We start from the raw sequence: 19,170 nt of genomic DNA on the forward strand, positions 1-19,170 counted from the left end.
AGCTGACCTTGCTTGAGCAGGAAGGAATTGGACTTCATGAGGTTGAGAGGACCCTTCCAGTCTAACTGATTCTGTGATGATGAAATGTCCACATCCACAGGAGGCAACTGGGATCCCAAATCCCACTGGTCTTATCTAGAGGTAGCTTGACTTATGACTGCTCTGTACAGTCATTCTCTGTTTTTCAGGAAAAACAGCACTAAATCCCATATAACTGATGCAAGAATGACTCTTCCTAAAGGGTAAACAGAGCCAGTCCCAGGACCATGGTGAACTCTGAAGCTGTGAAGAAAACAGATCCAACAGTGTCCTCCAGCCACAGGAAAGATCTCCTGTTGAAAAACTGCATCAATGACTGTGCAAAGGACAGTGGTGGCCTCTGGATATACAGCACCTGCATTATCAGAGACATCCCTGACTTGGGTTTTGTGAGGGCTGTCACTCCTGTAGGCCCTTGGCACAGGGTGGATTCTCCCCAGTATGGTCCAGTTAGCACTAGCTGTGTTGCATCAGCAGCATCCCTGAACAGGGAAAAGCAAAGCACAGTATCACAGCAGTTTGTGCTGCCTACTGCTTTGGTTCTGAACATCATGATTACAGTCCCAGGGTGATACTGTTAAGCTTGGAGTTAGTAATTTTTCTGTAGCTATTAGAGCTGAATGCTTAATCCAAAACAAAAACAACAGAGCCCCCTCTGAGCCAGACATCAAACTCTTCACTTAAAAAAGTAAATGTACCAAGAATGTAGTTGTTGGCTCAAGACATCATGCTGTGGTCAACATGTGTCCAGCAACCAAAGCATGACAGTAGGACAGACACACATGCCTTGGCTTGTGCTGTCATCAACAAAGAGCATGCAAAGCCAGAGAGCCATCAAAGGGAGAAAAAACCTGCTGTTTCACAAATGCACAGTCCACAGGGAGGAGGTGAGGGGCAAGAGAGAGGGCAGGTTTTCAGAGTGCAGGAGTTATCAGTGTAAGGGAGAGTCTCAGAGGAGAAGAGGACAGAGGACAACCTGGGGGAGCTGGTGTGTTGTGTGTGAGAGAGGGGACAGATGGGGCAGGGCAGCTCTGTGGGGGAAACTGAGGCATGCATGAAGCCTTGGAAAGACCAAAATGGAGTAGGAGACATGAAGACGTGGAGGGTGGAGAGGGGAGCTGTCAAAATAAGTCTGCAAGACAGTTGAGGTGGCAGGAAGAGAAAATGGGACTGGGACAAATGAGGTGACAGTACTTTGATAGGTTAACCATGTTACCTGACAGCCTTCATTGGGCTCCAAGCTCAGTAGATGTCTCCAGACCTCTCTGGTTAATTAACCCAACAAACACAGCTGATCCAACCTAGACCCACTCCCTGACATTGGGGTTGCAACGTGGAGCACTCCAGCACTTCCGAGGGTTTGACAACAGCAGCAATTAATCAGCAGATATTTTTTTCTTTTTTTTTTTTTTTAAAGGCACGCTCTGCTGGACTTTCCTCTGGTTTTACAGGCCCAGCTTTTTGTACAGGCTAGATTTTATTTAGGTGAAATAACTTCTGGGGTTTTGTTGTTGTTGTTGTTCAGGTTGGGGGGGGGGGGGGGGATGTTAACAACAATTTCTGCAGGAACTGTGACTAGAATCATAGAATCATAGAATCGTTTAGGTTGGAAAAGACCTTTAAGACCATCCAGCTCAACCATTAACCTAACACTACCAAGTCCACCACTAAACCAGTTAAGGGTAGAGTAGCAATTTCGTGTTTCCTGGCTTGGTGGCTGGATCATTTTTAATGAAAGTAAAAACTAGGAATCATTAAGGTTGGAAAGGACCTGTAAGGTCATCAGTCCAACCACCAACCCAACACCACCATGTCCACTAAACCATGTCCCAAAGTGCCATTCTATGTATTTTAATTTGAAAATGCTGGTGAGGAAAAGCCAAGCAAAATATTTCATGGATTTTCACTTTTTCCCAAAATGTTCAATTTTGCTTTTTTCAACTGGAAAATGAGAGTACTTGCCTCTACTTTCTGGGACTGTGACGATGTGAAGAAAGTACTTCTTACAGAGAGAAAGTAACAGGCTCTCAAAAGTGCCAAAGGGCTGAGAAGTTATTTGGAACATTTATTTTTATGAGTGAAAAAGTTGTTATTTCTTCAAGTTGCTTTCCCCGATTGTCTGTTGTTTCTGTGGCTTTGTCACTGAGGGAAACATGGAGGAGGCAATGCAAAAACTAAACTTTTCAGCTTGAAAACAGAGCTAAAAAACATCCTATTCCAAAAGGAAAATGCTGGTTTTGTTTCCAGCTGTTGCCTGGAAACTTAAAAGCAAAGCATTTGACAATTTTGTCTCACTTAGAAATTTCCCCTGGGAAAACCTCCCAGTTTTCAATCAGCTCCTCTTTTTGAGCTTCCCATGCCACTAAAATCTCCACTGACAACTTGTTTCATGGCAGAAGCCAGCTAGAGGGGTTTTCATAATCCTGATAGTGAATTGTCTCCGTCACAGACCAAATCTGCTGCTCCCTGCTCTGTCCCCTTTGACAAAGGAGAGTAATTGATTCCTGTAACATCCCACTGACTGTTTGTTTCAAACTCTTTGTACCAGAGATTGATTTTAATGAAACGTTCCACTTTCACACACATGAAATACATCAAATTAAGTTTTTGAATGTGAAATAACAGTTATCAAATACTGCCAAACAAAGGCTGTCAGACCAGCACAGATAGAGTCTGGGGGAATAGAAAGGGGAGAGGGACCCCACTATGTCTTGCAAAAGGTTCAAATCTGGCCCAGGATCATGTTTGCCCCTAATATCACCGAATGTGCACATTATTATACCACCTATGAATTCTGCCTTCTTTTGACTTTGTAGGGATTTACTGGCAATAGGACATGGGTGATTGTTGTGGTTTAGCCCCAGCCAGCAACTAAGCACCATACAGCCTCTTGCTCACTCCCCCTACCCCCGATGGGATGGGGGAGAGAATTGGAAGAGTAAGAGTGAGAAACACTCCTGCATTGAGATAAGAACAGTTTAATAACTGAAATAAAGTAAAATAGTAATGGTAATAATAACAATATAATAATGATAATAATAAAAATATACAAAGCAAGTGATGCACAATGCAATTGCTCACCACCCGCCGACCGATACCCAGACAGTTCCTGAGCAGTGATCGCTGCTCCCCAGCCAACTCCCCACAGCTTATATACTGAGCATGACATCATATGGTATGGTATAGCCCTTTGGTCAGTTTGGATCAACTATTCTGGCTGTGCCCCCTCCCAGTTTCTTGTGCACCTGGCAGAGCATGGGAAGCTCAAAAGTCCTTGACCTACTGTAAGCACTACTTAGCAACAGCTAAACCATCAGTGTGTTATCAACATAATTCTCATCCTAAATCCAAACCACAGCGCTACACCAGCTACTAGGAAGAAAATTAACTCTATCCCAGTCAAAACCAGGACAGTGATAAATTATTCCACTTTTTCCCAGGTAGCCCTGTCTCTAGGTGCCAAGTCCTCGTTTCCCCATAGGTTTTATGAAATCTGGGTTTGGTTCCTCATCCATCCCATTTTTCACAAACATCCCTGTTTTATACAACCTGGAAAAACAGTTGAATACTGACATGAAATTTGCTGATGGTATTGGGTTTTTAGGAGATACCAGTTTGTTTAAGGTAATGAACAAGGGCTGAATAGGGAGAATTACAGATAGGTTTGATAATTAGTCAGTGAAAATGGTTGCTGAAATTTTGTGTAAATAATTATAGTCATCTGCTTGAGGAGAAATGATCCTAACTTCACACGTAAAATGGTGAGCTCTGAGCTGGCCACTGTGGCATGGGAGAGAGCTCCTGTTATTTATGCCAAAGCATACAATCCTGTAAGTCAGAAAGATTATAGCAGAACTGCAAGAAGTTCAAAGAGCAACAGAGAAGATGAAAGATGCAGAAAGGCTTCCATACCCATAACATTTGAGTAGCCTGGGACTTATCAGGCTGTAAAAGGGTCAACTGCAGTAGATGGCTCTAAAAGCCAGAGCTACTAGCTGGAGGAGATGGACAAGAATTGACTTCTGTGTCTACAGTATGGGAGCTAGGGGTCACTAAATGAAGCTAGTAAGAGACACCTTCAGAAAAAACTTAAGGTGGAGGTTCTTTATGCAGTGGAAAGCAAAGCTCAGGACCTTGTAGAAAAACAATGACAGCTAACAAAAAAAAGCACAAAATAATTTCTGTCTGTTGAGAAGTAATGAAGCACAGAATTGTTCTGCAGCCACTGCAGTGTAGCGTTACCCTTCACTTGTGGAGCAAAAGTGAATATAAGCACTCATATCACAGCATCTACCCAGGAGAAGGCTCTAGTCATGCTGAATTTTAGCTTTCATCATTCCGCTGTTTATTTTCAAAGACACCTGTCAGTGGATTGTACTGTTAAGCTGATGAAAAAAGAGGTTTGATCTGGAGTTTTTTTCATTCATACTAAAACTGATGCACATGACTAGAATAATGATTTTCCTTCCTCAGAAGAACCCAGAACTGAATCAAAAGTCCTGTTTTTCCTTGGCAAATAAATAACTTGGGCCCATCTCCAATTATCTGAGTTCTTGTGCAAAACTTCACTTCTATCCATGAAGTCCAAACATCACTGGAGCTTTCTGATCCTGATCTGCCATGGGAAGTGTTAGGAAACACTTTGGGCTTCCTTATCATGTTGCCAAAGAAAGTCAATATTGCAGGTTAATGCACATCCTCCTGCAGAGATCTCATCACACAACATTTGGCTCAGTTGTTCAGATTGGATCAACAATGTCTGTGATGAGATCAAAGTGATTGATACAGAAGATATTCAAGGCGTTGGATATATCTCTCACCTAACACACAAAATGGGGAAAGCTGTCACTGATGGGGGCCGACATGTGGAACACAAAACTGTCCAAGTCTCCATCGTTCTTCAGATACAACATCCACATGAAGAATTTGCTGGGAACATCTGTGGTGGATATCATGACCATTACTGCCTGTTGCTGTTTTGTAGTAGTGAACAAGTTCTGAAGTTTTGCAGCAGTCTGAATTCATTTCCTGTTCTTAAGAAAAATTTCTGCAAGCTAATCTTAAAGAGGCAAGTTTAAGGACTGGTTTCTAAGATTGTGGTTCCTGCACACTCAGTTGACATTCATCAGTTCAGCTGTTAGAGGTCTGTCTGGAGCAAGACAAAGAGGAAAGAAGTCTGCCTTGGGTTTGAAGAAAGGCCCATCCAACATTGCATCCTGTGTCTAGAAGGAATCAGAGTGCATACTTAAAGTATGAGACAAGTCTTTCTCTGTGTCCTCCTCTTTGCTTTCAGTCTGTAACTTAGGGAGTTTCTGAATGAGAAATCATAAATTACTATTTAACAGGTCTTCTAGGTTTTTAATCACTTTATATATTCATGCACCATTTCAGTATTCACAATATCTTGTATTAAAGTTCCACAGTTTGATTATAAGCTGAATGGAAAATACGCCTTTTTTTTTTTTTTTTTTTTCCTAACTTGCTGACATGTGTTACAAGTTATTCCTTCTTGGTTTTTGGGTTGTAAGAAACAGACTAATTATGCCCTATTCATCTGTTTTGTGCCACTTACAGTCTTGAGGACTGTTATTGTATCTCCCAGGACATTGCTTTTCCTGATGGAAGAGTTCCCTTCAGTTTCATCTTTCCCCTATGGAAAACATAGTATACTTTTGAACATCCTTCTTGCTGTTCACTGTATTTTCATAGTTCTATGCCTGCTTCTACTTGATCTTGTTAAAAGTTTTTGGATAATCCATGTACACTGCATCGATCAATTCACCCTTCTACACATGCTCCTTTTCTCCTTTAAAGAGCACTAATGGGTCTGCAAGGCATCACTTCCCCTGATAAATGCTATGCAGATGCCTTTACTTCCAAACCCCAATGGGTTTGGTTTATGAGCTTGCCACTTCCAAACCCCAATGAGGATTTGAAACTATTAATTTCATTAATTCCAGACAGTTCCTTCAACTCATATCACATAAAGAAAATTTCCACTGCTAGAATTTCCCTAAGTTCCTCCACAGCAAACTTCAATATGAAGAATTCATTTAGCTTTTCTGCTCTAACCTTATCTTCCTTGAGCCATTCCTTTCATGCCTCACTCATTTATTGGCCTTGTAGACTCTCTGGCAGTGTTCCTGCTGATGATGTGTTTCAAATGGATTTATTAGTATTTTTTATTCTGTTAGCAAGTTGTTCCTCAAAATATTTCTGGGCCTGCCTTATTATGATTTTACATTTATCTTGCCAGAACTTATGCTCTTTCTTATTTTCCCCATTGAGACATAACACACAATTTAGGACTTGCAGCAAGGTGATGCTTTGTGACATATGTTACAGTGGGGAAAAAAGCACAACTGTTCTTGAACAGAAATGTTGTCATGGTATCCCTCAAAACCTGGATTAGAGGTGATACTTGCCAAACTTGCCATCACCTCAGAAAGACTAGTTATTATCATGTCAGTGTTGTGATGTAGGTAAGTAGTCAAAGCACTTGTCAAAGTATGCAGCCCTCTATGAAAGGCAAGGCTGGAATTCACTCAGCCGTGCTGCAGATCTTGACATACAAACCAATAGCTGTTGATTGCCTTTATAGGTCAAATGAGTCACATCCTAGAAATGCCCGTCTCTTGTGTGACTCCAAAGGGAGTTGAAGGCAATGGGCTCAGAGATATCTGCACCAGAGACATCTACACCATGGGAGATGCCCCCATCCCCCATTCTGAAGATGGCTCCATATTCCATGTTCAGTAGCTCTAGGCACCTCAAAGAGTGCTTCAGGCTAAATCATTAACAGAAATCCTTGGGAGGACAGGAGGAGGGTTTTAACTCCAATAGAAACTTTAAGGGAGTGTGTGTATGAAGATGATATGTGTTCCCAAGCCTCTGTCTTTTTTGTGGAGGAAATTTTAGGTTTAAGAGTTCTTGCATGAAAGCCTGATCCCCCAGGGTAGTATTGGTCAAATGTTCTGACAGCTTGAATGCTCCCTGACAGAGGAAGAGACTTCTCAGGACTTTGTTAACATAATGTAACTGGGTTACCCGTATTTGGACTTTCTACTTACAAATTATTTCTACCCTAACTTTTTGCCATGAGTTCGGGGTGATTTCAAGGTAACTAAAAAGCAGAAGGAACACGCTGGTCACCAGCTGATATGACCCCAGCTTTGGAGACCTTTCCTTGGGCTCCACAACCAGGCTGTTCTCTGGAGATTCAGCCCAAGCTGTCTCAGCTCCTTTGCTGCCTTGATGGTGCTCTTATGTCCTCTCAGCTCTGCTCACTGACTCGAGCTAATGTCTATTAGCCTGATCTTCAAAGAGAAATGGCTCACCTGCAGGACTTAAGCTGAAGAGACTGTAACCAGACAGGTCTGTAGCTTTTCTACACCATGCCAAGCCTTACCATAGGTACAGGAAAGTGTCCTTCACCACAGGAAGAACAGACATGGAGGTCTTGTATGCTCCCTCTCTACCAGGGTCAGCAGCACCCTCCCTCCCCACTCCTGTATAACTGTTGTAACAGGAAAGCCACCCACCTAGTTCTCCATCCCAGGGGCTCAGGAGACCCTCATCCTCACCAATAGAGCATATGACTTAACCTTGCTCTCCTAAGGCTGCAGGGACTGTTGGAGCTGCTTGACCCTGTGGTAATGTAGGATGCTGGAGAGTCAGGAAGATCAGGGCATTGCAGTCAGTCATGGGTAAAGGCCACAGATTATGCTGGCTTTGCTGGTACCTGGGCTACTACTTGCTTCACAGCTTAGGCTGTGGTCAGTCCTGCGGTAAGCCTGGCTTGGTCTAAGTCATTCACCTTATCCTGGTGCCCCCGAACTCTGCAGCTGACTGGCAGCATCTCATTCACTCTTGTGAGCCACAGCTGCTGCCACAGGGGCACGAACACAGGGAAAGGACCTTCTACCCTATACTGAACTTCTCCCTGTGTCATGAACTGCTTCAGATGGTGGAGTTCATGCTCCATCAGAGCAGCTTTCCTTCCCTGACAGAGGATCTTACATTTCTGTTTGCAGGAAGATAAACAAACAAAACTGAATACTTCCCAGCTAAAACCTTTTCAGAAAGAAATTTAAATTTCTGAAACTGTGTTGATGAGAAGTCAGGTCTGGGAACCAGCTGCTGTGGGTGCTGTCAGTGCCTTCAGGCAGCAGCAAAGTCTTACTGCACTGGCAGATGCATTTAGAAACATCTCATCTCTATTTTACATGATACTACAGTTTGGCTGGGAGTTGTATCCTCTGTAAATGAAAAAGCCATGAGAAAAATAGTTGCTTACCTGGGAACTGGGAGTTTGTCCAGGATATTAACACAACCCTCCCCAGGAAATGGCTTCATCTCGTTTCACTAAGGGAAGATAAGGACAGGGAAGGGTTGATTCATAGAGGAAGAGTACCAAGGTACTGTTAGCCAGTACCTCAGCAACAGTTCTCATTGTGGTGGCTTTGGACTTTTCTGGAGTTATACAATTCCATTTTATAAGGGTCTATAACAGTTTCCATTACAGAAGACAAAACTGACGGATCCTGGAACAAAGGAGATGTGAACTGTCATGAGTCCAAGCACTGGTGCATGTTTGTCTGAGGAACCTTGTAGGATTATTCACCTCTGAGCATTTTCACCCTAGCTGGAAAGCATGCATCAGCCAGACCCACTGGTGCACAAGAAAGGCAATGATACTCAGATGACTGGTCACAACCTGCAAAGAAAGTCCATGTTAGGAATTTTGGAGTGTGCTGCCTGCTCAGGCAGCAGGGCAAGTCCTCACCAGCAGTTTCCTGGAGCCCAGCATTATCTGCAAGTGCCAGTGTGTAACAAGAATGGGGCTGCCCCACAAGGGCAACAATCTGGGAGCCAGGAGTGGCAGCAAGGCAGGTAGAAACAGTGTTGTGAATGGAGGAAGAGTTCAGCAGCACCCAAGCAAGGTGAGCAGAGGCAGAGCAGGTCCCACAGCACCATCAGGTTCAGTCAACTGTCCAGTAATCATCAGACAGGTTCAGAGTGACAAGGACCACTCTGGGGTCAGTCCAAGAAGCCCCATCAGCAAGATGGGACAATATAAGAACAGGACCAGGCACAAAAGTACCCAGAGCATAGCTCAGGCTAAGCGTCAGTGGCTCTTCTGGGTCAATGGACATATGAGGAAGAGTTCCCACATGAGAGTGGTCAGGACAATTACTGTTTGTTGGTGCATTGAAGGCCCTGGCAGTAGAGGTAGGTCTTCTCTTCCTACCTCGGTTGGGAAATCACAGAGGTTTGTGATTAAATAACCACTCTAGAAGGGCTAGTGGGAAGCATTTAATGGGGCTGTCCTGTTCCCCAGACCATGAACAGCTGCTGCCTAAAGTTTCTCCAGCACAGCTCCAGCCCTGAGGGAGGGGAAGAATCCCAGGAGTCCTTTGTGGGCTTTGAATCATCCTGACAAACCAGAATCACCTTGGGCCCATCTGTTGATGATGCCAGGAGGGCCCCAGGAGGGCCTTCATTAAAACCTAAGAATCCCACCCCCCCACACCCCGCTTGTGCATGCATCTCAAAGCTGTTCCCCAGCCTCCTTCACACTTCCAAATCTTGTTTTCCATGGCTGCTCAGAACTGAGATGAAGGAAATTTCAAGGGCTTTAAACAACCATTTGCAGTTAATTTGGTGAAGCCTCTCCAGGCAATTAGTGCTGGAGGCACCCCCAGCACCCCGGGATGTCCATGCTCCCAGCATCAGACCTGGGCTCTGTCTGGCACACTTGCTGCTCGGTGTGGGAAGGGATTTGTTGTACACAATTAAGTAGCCAAGACACTTAATTTAAAATGAAGTGAAAATAAATGGGTGACTGTAATTAGTTATTACAGTTTATTAGCAGCTCATATCCTTTGGCAGATACTGTCTTTTTTCAGTATTTAACAGGATTAATAACTTCTTAAGCAGGCATGTGACAGCAATGAGCAGTTAAAGTTTACAAATGGGACACAAGTGCTCTCTTGACTCTTCCTTTTTTTTCCTTTTTTTTTTTTTAAGAGGGACATTTTTTCATGTCTCTTCTATACTACTTGCTGACTTATTGGCACAGTAAATAGATAAGCTATTGCAACAGGAAAACGGATAGTGGCTGCTCTTTTAATTCACCCTAACTAGTTGTGATTTGCAAGTCACACAGCATCAGCCATGAAACCCACCCAGGGCATGCTGACTCCCCTGGAAATCCAGAAGTCTCTTAACCAAAATGTTTCAGTCTGCCACATCCTGGTGCAAGCTGCTAGCCTCTGCTTCTCTCCCCTTGTTCCACAGTGATGTGTCAGGAGGATTTTAAACTTGACTGCCCGGCAGGGTGAGGGTCAGTAAGTGGTGCTGAGTTTCCATGAGGAGCAGTCTCTCCTTCTGACCACCTTCCACTGTCTTCCTTCATGCTCTCCTTCTTCTCACATGTCCCTTTTTAGGATGCCAGATTTTGCTCAGGACCTGTTCCAAGTGCTTCCCCCTGGGGAGAGCCATTCCAACCAAAGTCCTTATCTCCTCCCATCAACACTCCCAGCAATTTCTCCACTGTGGAAATGAAAGGTTCAGGACTCTGCTGCCTTCAGCCTGCTCAGCCAGCAGAGTCATGGGATAAGCTGGTCTCTGTGGTTCCCCAGCCCTTTTATCCATACCCATTCAAAGAGGTTTTAATTTCCCCTCCTGAGACATAGCTCAGCAGTTCAAAGAGTGAGTCACTTTATTCTAGCCCTGAACAAGCAGCTCTGTCAGATAAGAACAATCTCACCATTGAATGTCCCTGGACCCTCCTTGCGAGATAGCCTGGGTACTGCCATGACCACCAAAAATCTGGCTGGGTTGTGTGGGTCAATAGCGATGCTCAGGGACAGGGTGCTTCACAGCAGTGGCATCTCTGCCCTTCTCCAAGCAGAAGCAGTCTGAGAATGAGCATGCTGCTGTAGTCAATGGAGGACACAAATTATTCATTGCTTCAAGAGTAGCTTAGGCAGCCAGGCATGGGGAACCCCCCGGAGGTGGACCAAGCCTCAGCTCAGCCACCCTGGAGGACCTTGTTAGAGACACCCCATGAGGCACAGCACATTGCTGTAGTCCCAGTGTCATGCAGCTCATCTGGCAGTTGATGTTAATTGCAGCTCCCACAGTGGGTTCTTTCTGCCTTATCTACCCAACCACCACTGCCCTGGTTTCGGCTGGGATAGAGTTAATTTTCTTCCTAGCAGCAGGCATAGTGCTGTGTTTTGGATTTAGTAGGAGAAGAATGTTGATAACATGCTGATGTTTTTAGTTGTTGCTGAGTACTGCTTATGCTAGTCAAGGACTTTTTCAGCTTCCCATGCTCTGCCAGGCGCACAAGAAACTGGGAGGGGGCACAGCCAGAATAGTTGATCCAAACTGACCAAAGGGCTATTCCATACCATATGACGTCATGCTCAGTATATAAACTGGGGGGGGGGTGGCCAGGGAGCAGCGATCGCTGCTCGGGAACTGTCTGGGTATCGGTCGGCGGGTGGTGAGCAATTGCATTGTGCATCACTTGCTTCGTGTATCATTATTATTATTATCATTATTATATTGTTATTATTATCATTACTATTTTACTTTATTTCCATTATTAAACTGTTCTTATCTCAACCCAGGAGTGTTTCTCACTCTTACTCCTCCGATTCTCTCCCCCATCCCATCGGGGTAGGGGGAGTGAGCGAGCGGCTGCGTGGTGCTTAGTTGCTGGCTGGGGCTAAACCACGACAACCACCCACCTTGATTTCATTTGCTAGCAAAAGTACCCTTTGTCTATGAGTCTGTTTGTTTTTCTATCTGCAACTTGATGATTTTCTGTTGTGCGTCAAGGGGATGTAGTTCTTAATTGTTGGTTTTTGCAGTAGAGTGTCTTAATTTAAATGAGCAGACAATGTCTGTCTTATTGCTGTCAGGACACAGATTTTCAGTTTCATCCTTTTTTGAAACTCATCACCAAATCAGTGGGATAATATACCAAACATTAGAGAGAATCATTCTTTGGAAAAGGTCCCCTAGATTTAACCATGTTTGAGTGGGAGATGGTGAGGAGCATGGTGTGAACATGCTCTTCCAAATGTTGTTGTTTGTCTTGTCCATTTATATTTGTTCTCTACAATGGTGGAGGACAAGCCGATTACTAGGGTCAGGACACTGGAGGACTGATAAGGGTTTTGTGTATTGATTCATTCTTAAGATATAGGAATTGGAGAGCTTCACCAGATGCTAAACTTCCTAACTCAGAAAGTTGGGTAGGATTATGAAATACAAGAGAAAAGAATTCAGGGGAAGCATGTGCCTTGTTGGCTTCTGTGTCAAAATGTTGAGTGTTGAGCTGTTGAAACAATGAAGCAAACTCAATACTGCCTCATCTACATTTTTTCTTAACAAGCCAACAAACAACAAATTCCCAGGCAAGACAACAGGAATGAAGAGTAATAAAATCAAAGCAGGGCACACTGCTGTCTTCAGACCTTGTTCTAAGAAACTGAGCAATAAGAGCCAGGAGTTTTTTAAAGACTAATTTGGCCATACTATTCCCAGTTTCTCAATGAAGAAGGAGTGTCATTTTGCAAACTGCTACTGCCCCTAACCTTGTGAACTGCTTCAGCTTTTGTTTTTATTGCAAACTTGATCCTTGAAAGGGAAGTAAAATCTTTTAGCAACAACAGTGGTAGCTTTGGTGGACATGACAGCAATAACTCATTCTTTTGTGAGCAGAGAAAACTTCAAAACTATTAAAATAGAAAATGTGCGAGTTCTCCTTTTAAGAAGAACTAACTAGTAAAATGATTATATTTCCCAGAAGACAATGAAATGTAAATAATCTTGTCACTGCACATCTTGTAGTCAGTCCACCTCCTTTCTGTGTACTTCGAAGACCCATGAAGTTGTTTATTCACACTTGGAAACTTTGCAAAAATTATTTGTTCTATTCTCCAGTTTCCCTGTTGTTTGAATTTCCCACTTTATCTGCACCACCAAAACCCAGTCTCAGCCACTGCCCCGGGGCTACCCTGCAATGCAGAATGTAATGTCTTGCTGAGAGCTGTGCACACACACACTTTTTTCATTTATAGAGTGCTGTGTGTCTCAAAAAATGTGGGCTCCAAGGACTGTTTTATATAATATTTATGTTTCTCAGACACATGAGAGATCACTCACAACCTGACAGAAGAGAAATGATGCCTCTGCCAGTGGGAGGTGTTTTTTTGCTGCAACATCAGCAGAAAGTAAATTAGTTCCCAAATGAGAGTTCATAGAGTTTCTAGCTGTCATTTCCATCCAGCTTTGGACTATGCTAGCATCTTCTTTCTTACAGGGAGGAAAAGTTTCTGCAAGTCTCTGGTCAGCACCAAGTATATCAGCTACTGATGCCAGAAATGGAGCACAAGGTGATCAAGCACTTGTTCTCATTAAAAGGAAAGAGATACTCAAGCTGCAGTTGAGGCACTTCTGGCCATTATTGCCAATGATGTCAACTAATGAATGAAAACCTTGCACAGAGCAGCAGAGCTAGGGTGAACACCTCTGTTTGCCAACTGGATTCACAGGTTTCCAACAGCTAGCCCTCTCCTCCAAGAACTTTGTAGCAGTTCAAGCACATGAAGTAGGGAAGTCTTGCATTTCTTTATCTCCATCCTCCTTGTCAGGACCCTAAGCACAGAGATGTTAAATGAGATCTCTGAGGTCATGATAGCCACAGAAAGGCAAGAGTGCTGATTTCAGCTTCCACCTCACAGCACTCAGCTGCCTTCAAGCTGCTCACAGTATGTTCAATAAAAAAAACCAAAAACCCGAAGATTCATGAGCATCCCTGAAGAGCTCTGCTGGTAAGAGGGTGCAGTATAAAAAGGCCAAATACATATATCATGAACATTTGTGATCAGCAGGTGATGTCAAGCAAAACATCTGTTTCACTCGAGTTGGGACTCATTCTCTTGTGTTGCGACTGAGTCATTAAGGTGTATAATTAACACAGGGGTCTAGTCCCATTTCAGGAATCCTGGAGTAAGAAAGACATCTGCCCAAATCTGACAGATATCACACAGTATGTTCAGGAGACTGTCTTTCTGGAAAGACAGCTGGAAGACAGGCAGGATATCCTAAGGCATCTCAAATGTCATTAGACACCTATGATTAGCTGGCTGAGTCCTACCTGCAGCTGAACAGGCTGCAGAGGAATGGGAGACTGTCACTGACTTGCCTTCAAGGAGGCTGAGGTCCATCTGGACTCCTGGATGTAAGTTGTGTTTTGCTGAGCTGTGGCTTGCTGATCCCCTGGTCTAGCTACTGTTGCAAAACATGGAGTCAATCAAACACTGCCCTTGACACAGTGACAGCCCTGAAGGGTGCCCAGCTGCACCATTTTCACTCCCTGAAGTCTTGTTTCACTTTTCTGTTCCACTCCTGACCTCTGTCACTTGCTGAGAGGGAGTACAGTGATAAACTTCTGTCATTCACATGAGTGAAGATATCATGTGACTTTGCAATGTTATGGTGTCAGCATGTGAGACAGCAACACCTGGAAGATACTCTTATCGTCCCTGATACAAGACAGTCCTTTGCTCTGTTTGCACAGGAGGTCAGACAGCTTGATCCCATAGGTCTCTCATAACTCTACCCTCTTTAAATGCACAGTGCAGACACTGGCTTTCCATTCTGAGTAAGCATGCCCTATTCAGCAAGGGTCAGGGAGCCACTGAGACCCTGGAGTGAACAGTGGCACTTGTGCCAGAATGCAAGGATCTTAGGTTTTCTGGCTGCGAAACTGCACATTTCTGATCCTTTCTCTGTGGTCTTAAAGGAGCATTTGGCTTTAGCCCTGCTTGTCCTCCTGATTATTCCCATGCTTCCTCGACCCAAGACTGCGAGCTGAGAAGACTGCTGACTGTGCTGACTTCCCAAGCAGACTGGTTTTATAATTATTCTCTCCAGTCTTCAAAGTTTTCTGCTTCTAGATTGCATGGATATTTTAAAAGAATAAATGCTTTAGGGCCTTCTCCAGAAAACACTGGCATTAGTCTTTCCATTGAATTGTGTCAGTATTAGGTCATATCTCTATTAGAGGTCTTTCAATGACTTTGAGGTTTCATGGGTCAGTCAGGAGAAACAGCCATTGGTTTGTAGAAGCTGCAGCACAATCAGAGTGGAAAGTATTAAGGCACTTCAGGCTCTAGCAAATGCCTCTTTAGTGTGTGCACTATTAACTTTTTTGAAGCTTAAAATGTGAATGTCACCATATCTCAGAGGGACAAGAAAAGATCCCTGAGCACAAACAGATCTCCCTGAAGACATCCTACCTTCACTCCAAAGTAGGATTTGTTTTGGCAATAGACAAACTAGAATATAATCTTTGTTGAACTTTTCAATGGAAGGGATGACTCCTTTGGTTGAACTTGTCACCATTAGAAAGCCCACAGATGTGGCTGATGATAAATGCTTGAACATACTGGCATCCTGCCTACCCAGCTGCAGCCTGTCAAAAGCTGGTTGCTCATCGGAGGTCACCTTAAATGCTAGACAGTCAATGAGAAATTTTTTGCTTCTTTTCGCACCTTGCTGAAGAGCAGTACTAAGTGAAGACTTCAGCCAGCCAGTTTGGACACTTAGTCTCTGCTGGTATAGATGTTGTAGATGGACAGGAGATCCACAGATCAATTAGAATAAGGTTTTTTCTGAGCCTCAAAGCCAAACAAAGTCAATGATGTATGCAGTTAAAAAGAAATTTGGAAAGGAAGTACCAAAAGTGAATTAACTGCTCTGAGTCCCTAGCTGTAGACAGCTTTTCAGTGGCTTCCCCTTAGATTTAGATGATCATGTCTAAATTAAGGAAACTAATTAAACACTCATCGGCTAGTTTGCAAACAGCAGGCAATTAACTCCAAACACACTCGCTGCTTGAGTTAGCTCAGCAGCAATGGAGAGAGTGTCCCAGACAATACAAAATATCACATGGTCTTGAAGCTTTGCTTTGCCATATATGCTACAGACCAGAGCTATGGAAGCTGTAGAGCAACCAGGATTCCTTTGGAGCCGGTATTACCACTACATCAATACCCCTGTCTTGCTGAATTTAGTGAATGGCACCACTTCTAAGCACCAGGAGTATTGACAAGTCTTCCCACTGGGTTGAAACCAGGAACCAGAGCTCAGGCTGCATGAAGGTAGGTGTCACCATCACTCCCAAAGAAGGGGAAGGACCAGATGATACTGTCATGGGAAAGCACAGCTTTGACCAAGTCAGGTGAAGAGGTGGAAGACCACAACCTTTTCCCTCTTGACCACTTCTAGCCTTGTCATGAAATCACCAAGGTGCCATAAATGCAGAGCTAACCCTGTTGCACTCCAGGGGCCACCACCGCTCCAGGGCAGTTGGGCAGTTCTACCTAAATTTGGCTCCTAGGCATAAACGTACCCATGGAATAATTTCTACATGATTTCTCACTGCCCAGGATATATTTTTATTAAATTTTTGCTAAAACCTAGGAAAGCAATTTTCAGGGAAGAGTTAGCACAAGGCTTGTTCATAGTCAAGAGAGAAAGTGGTAAGAAAATGGTTATCTTCCCCTGCAGATAGCTACCAGCTGTATTTCAGAGAAGCCAACCTGGACAGCCACATCTGTGGCCCCTTAAACAATTTCCATGCTTACACCATTGCCTGCACTGCAGTTTAAAGGCAATGGTGTGAGCAGGCAAAGTGGTTACACATATAACCAAGGAGTAAAAGGGCAGAATTACCAGGGATGCCACTTGAAACAGTAAAGCTGGCATGAAGGAAATACAGTCAGCCATTGCAGGGGGATTAGGCAAGACAGGAAAGCAAGTGCTCTCTCACTAGCTTAACATGGAGCATGAGCTGAGCTTGCCCTCATTTGGAAGTATGCATTTGTTCTTTTGGTTTTCAGTGAATACAGCTGAGGGACTTGATACAACCCTGGGGATACACAAACAGTGAAACATGTCTCGTTGACTTGGTAGATGCGCAATAGCCTAGGTTGTGTCCAGTGTTGCTCTCCATCTCTTTTCTCTCCACCTTGGGACAGAAGTTGGGTCAGCTCCAGTACGTTGGCATTTTATATGAGGGAACAGACCTGTAAGGTTACAAAGGATCCCACAGACCTTAGCCACCTGTACCATCCCCTTCCCAAGATAAAATCAGCTCTACCTCTAGTCTAGCTTCTTCTTGAAGACTTTGGTGATGGATTCAGATCTTCCTCATGCAGTTTATTAGGTGCTATTATGATGATACCATTAGATGAACATATCTTGGCTGCCAAGGACATGGCACAAGGCCCACCTTTACAGCAGCCTTTTCCAAGTCTGAGAATGGAATTGCCTTCTCTTTCCCAAAGTTGAAAAACCCTGATTCATCAGAGCACTCCAGGGTTTTACGTTATTGATTGTTCTCAGCGTTTACCTCTGGATTCTTCTAGGTTACTCCAGTTGTCGTGCTGTGCAGCACTCCAAACTGGGCATGGTGTCCCAGCTGGTCCTTCTCCTGGTAGAGGTTCCTGGTGTCCTGAGCCCTGCCTGCACACAGCCAGAGTAGCCTGCACCCTCTGTGGTGGTGGGACACTGCTATGTCACACCCTTGTGTGATCCCCTCCTAGGTCCACAGTTGGATCCCACCTAAAGGGAGAGTTTTACATCACCCTTACTGAACTCTGGACTAGAGCTTTTTTTTTTTTTTTTTGGCTCTTTCCTCAGTCTCAAGGTCTTTTAAAATCCTTTTAAGTCCTTTGCCATCTGAGACCATTTGCAAATGCAAGGTACATGAGCATCTTCTGTTCTATAGTACAACTCATGGATGGGGATATTGAATAACCCAAGGTCCGGGGAAAGCCTTAGGAATAAGCTGTCCCAGGCTGAAAAAGAGTTACTGGTAGCTGCTCTATAATCCTGGTTGGCTGCCCAGTTCTGTATCCCTATCTGGTAGATTCACCTCACATATATTTCTTTAGCTTATTTATGGGGATTTAAAGACCGAGAGATTTAAAAGTGCCACTGCATCAGAACAGGTAAGATCTATTGCCTTTGCGTTGTCCACAAGATCAGTTACCCTCTTACAGAAGGAAATTAGATGGGTTTGATGTGATTTGTTTTTGACAATCAAGGCTGACTATTACTCACCTCCACATATTTTCCAGGTACTATTCTCCTTAATTATTTTTCCAGGAATTAAAGCTGAGTTACAGGATTCCAGTACTGAGAGAGAGGACCTCCAGTACCCACTCCTTTTCCCCCTCCAGGTTTAAACTTTACATGCTAAGAATAGTGTTGAGACTGAAATGGACTGTGCTGCCATGGTAGCTGACAGTGCTGCCTTTGATACCCCCTCCCTGTCCTGTCCAGTCACTTACCTGCTGAGGGGCAGATTCCCCAGATGTGTCGTCTCCAGAGCAGACTTCTCCTTGCCTGTGCCTCTGTGCAGGGATGTGTCAGGATCCCACAGCAGGAGCTCTGACTGTAACCATGGACTTTATCATGAGGAGGTACCCCCATGACTCTCTGGTCTGGTCTCCTGTTAATGATGTGGGCTGCAGCACCTTGCTGGCACTGCCTCCAGGAAGTTCTCTCCGAACATGTGTTAGCTGTTATGTGGCAGTAGTTACATTGTGATCCAAACTTTGCTGTAACTTCCCTACCAGATGAACATCTGTGTGCAGAGAAGAAAGCCCTCCCCTCCAGCCCTGGCAAGCAGGACTGACGTTAAGCTGCTCCTCACATGGAAGAAAACCTGTAAAACTGTATTGGAAAACTCCTAGATCTTTTAAGTCTATTCACATCTCAAATGCTACATGGCCTAGAAACTTCAGAGCTGATATATTGACCGGATATTGCTAAGAACCAGCACACAGGCTGCTGGAGAGAGCAGGGAGACTTTCTTTTTCATACCCACCCCGCACAGAGATAGCAGTGTGAGGGCAGGGTTCAGCAAACAAGCATTTCGGGGGCTGTATTCAAAGGCACATGGCGCCAGCAGTCCTCATTTCACTTCTGAAGTGGCTGACCATAATGTCAGACCTACTCAGCTCCCAAAAGTTCTTTTCACCCCTGTCACTCTGTGTTGGTGGCTCCCCAGTGCTAAGTGCTTCAGAATATTCAGTC

General features: G+C 44.2%; 1 protein-coding gene across 1 annotated transcript in view; it reads left to right on the forward strand.

Annotated features, from left to right (window-relative positions):
• Positions 1-266: 266 nt before the first annotated feature.
• Positions 267-19,170, forward strand: part of PIRT (phosphoinositide interacting regulator of transient receptor potential channels) — a 95,709-nt gene continuing 76,805 nt past the window's right edge. Inside the window, exon 1 of the mRNA XM_075720145.1 lies at positions 267-428. Coding sequence (XP_075576260.1) covers positions 267-428 — 162 coding nt within the window. The remainder of the gene's footprint in view (positions 429-19,170) is intronic.

Source organism: Pelecanus crispus, chromosome 12 (assembly GCF_030463565.1).
Source record: "Pelecanus crispus isolate bPelCri1 chromosome 12, bPelCri1.pri, whole genome shotgun sequence".
NCBI lineage: Eukaryota > Metazoa > Chordata > Aves > Pelecaniformes > Pelecanidae > Pelecanus > Pelecanus crispus.